Consider the following 612-nt stretch of genomic DNA (forward strand, 5'->3'; position numbering starts at 1 on the left):
TTGGTCCTACGTTGGACGAATCAACGGACCTCAGGAGATATCCCTCGATGACAGATGCGTTCATAACGGCATCATTCAGCACGAGTTCATTCATGTGCTCAACTTCTGGCACGAGCAGAGCCGAAGTGACCGCGACGTCTACGTTAGGATCAACCTCGAGAACGTCCTGGATGGATATGAGAGGAACTTCAACAAGCGTGAAACAAACAACCTGGAAGTCCCGTACGATTACTCCTCTGTCATGCATTACGGGCCGAAGACCTTCTCCAAGAATTCAGAAGACACCATCACTCCCCTCATGTCCTCGGTGGAAATCGGCCAGAGGATCGGCATGTCTGAAAACGACATTCTGAAGATCAACAAGCTCTACGACTGCAGTAAGTCCACAAATACACTTTACAAAAGAGTCGTGTTCAGACCAAAGATTCAAGGTGCAAGGTAGATTTATTTATCATTTCTTAAACAAAGTTTTAAAAATTAAATAAAAATTTGACCTTGATCCTGCCACATCTCTGGAGTTGAAGGATGAGTTGATTAAAATCAGCGGCTGCTATGAAAAGTTCATCCGGTTGCTTGTTGCTGCAAATGGCATCATTCAAATCCTGCAGTGCA

General features: G+C 44.8%; 1 protein-coding gene across 1 annotated transcript; it reads left to right on the forward strand.

The window, feature by feature from the left end:
• Positions 1-4: 4 nt before the first annotated feature.
• LOC121964766 (high choriolytic enzyme 1-like) lies at positions 5-377 on the forward strand (the record flags this gene model as incomplete). Its single annotated transcript, XM_042514957.1, has 1 exon — positions 5-377. A coding segment is annotated over one exon (373 nt), but the record flags the coding sequence as incomplete, so codon positions are not given.
• Between the last annotated feature and the right edge of the window lie 235 nt (positions 378-612).

Source organism: Plectropomus leopardus, unplaced genomic scaffold (genome assembly GCF_008729295.1).
Source record: "Plectropomus leopardus isolate mb unplaced genomic scaffold, YSFRI_Pleo_2.0 unplaced_scaffold17096, whole genome shotgun sequence".
Taxonomy (NCBI): Eukaryota; Metazoa; Chordata; class Actinopteri; order Perciformes; family Serranidae; genus Plectropomus; species Plectropomus leopardus.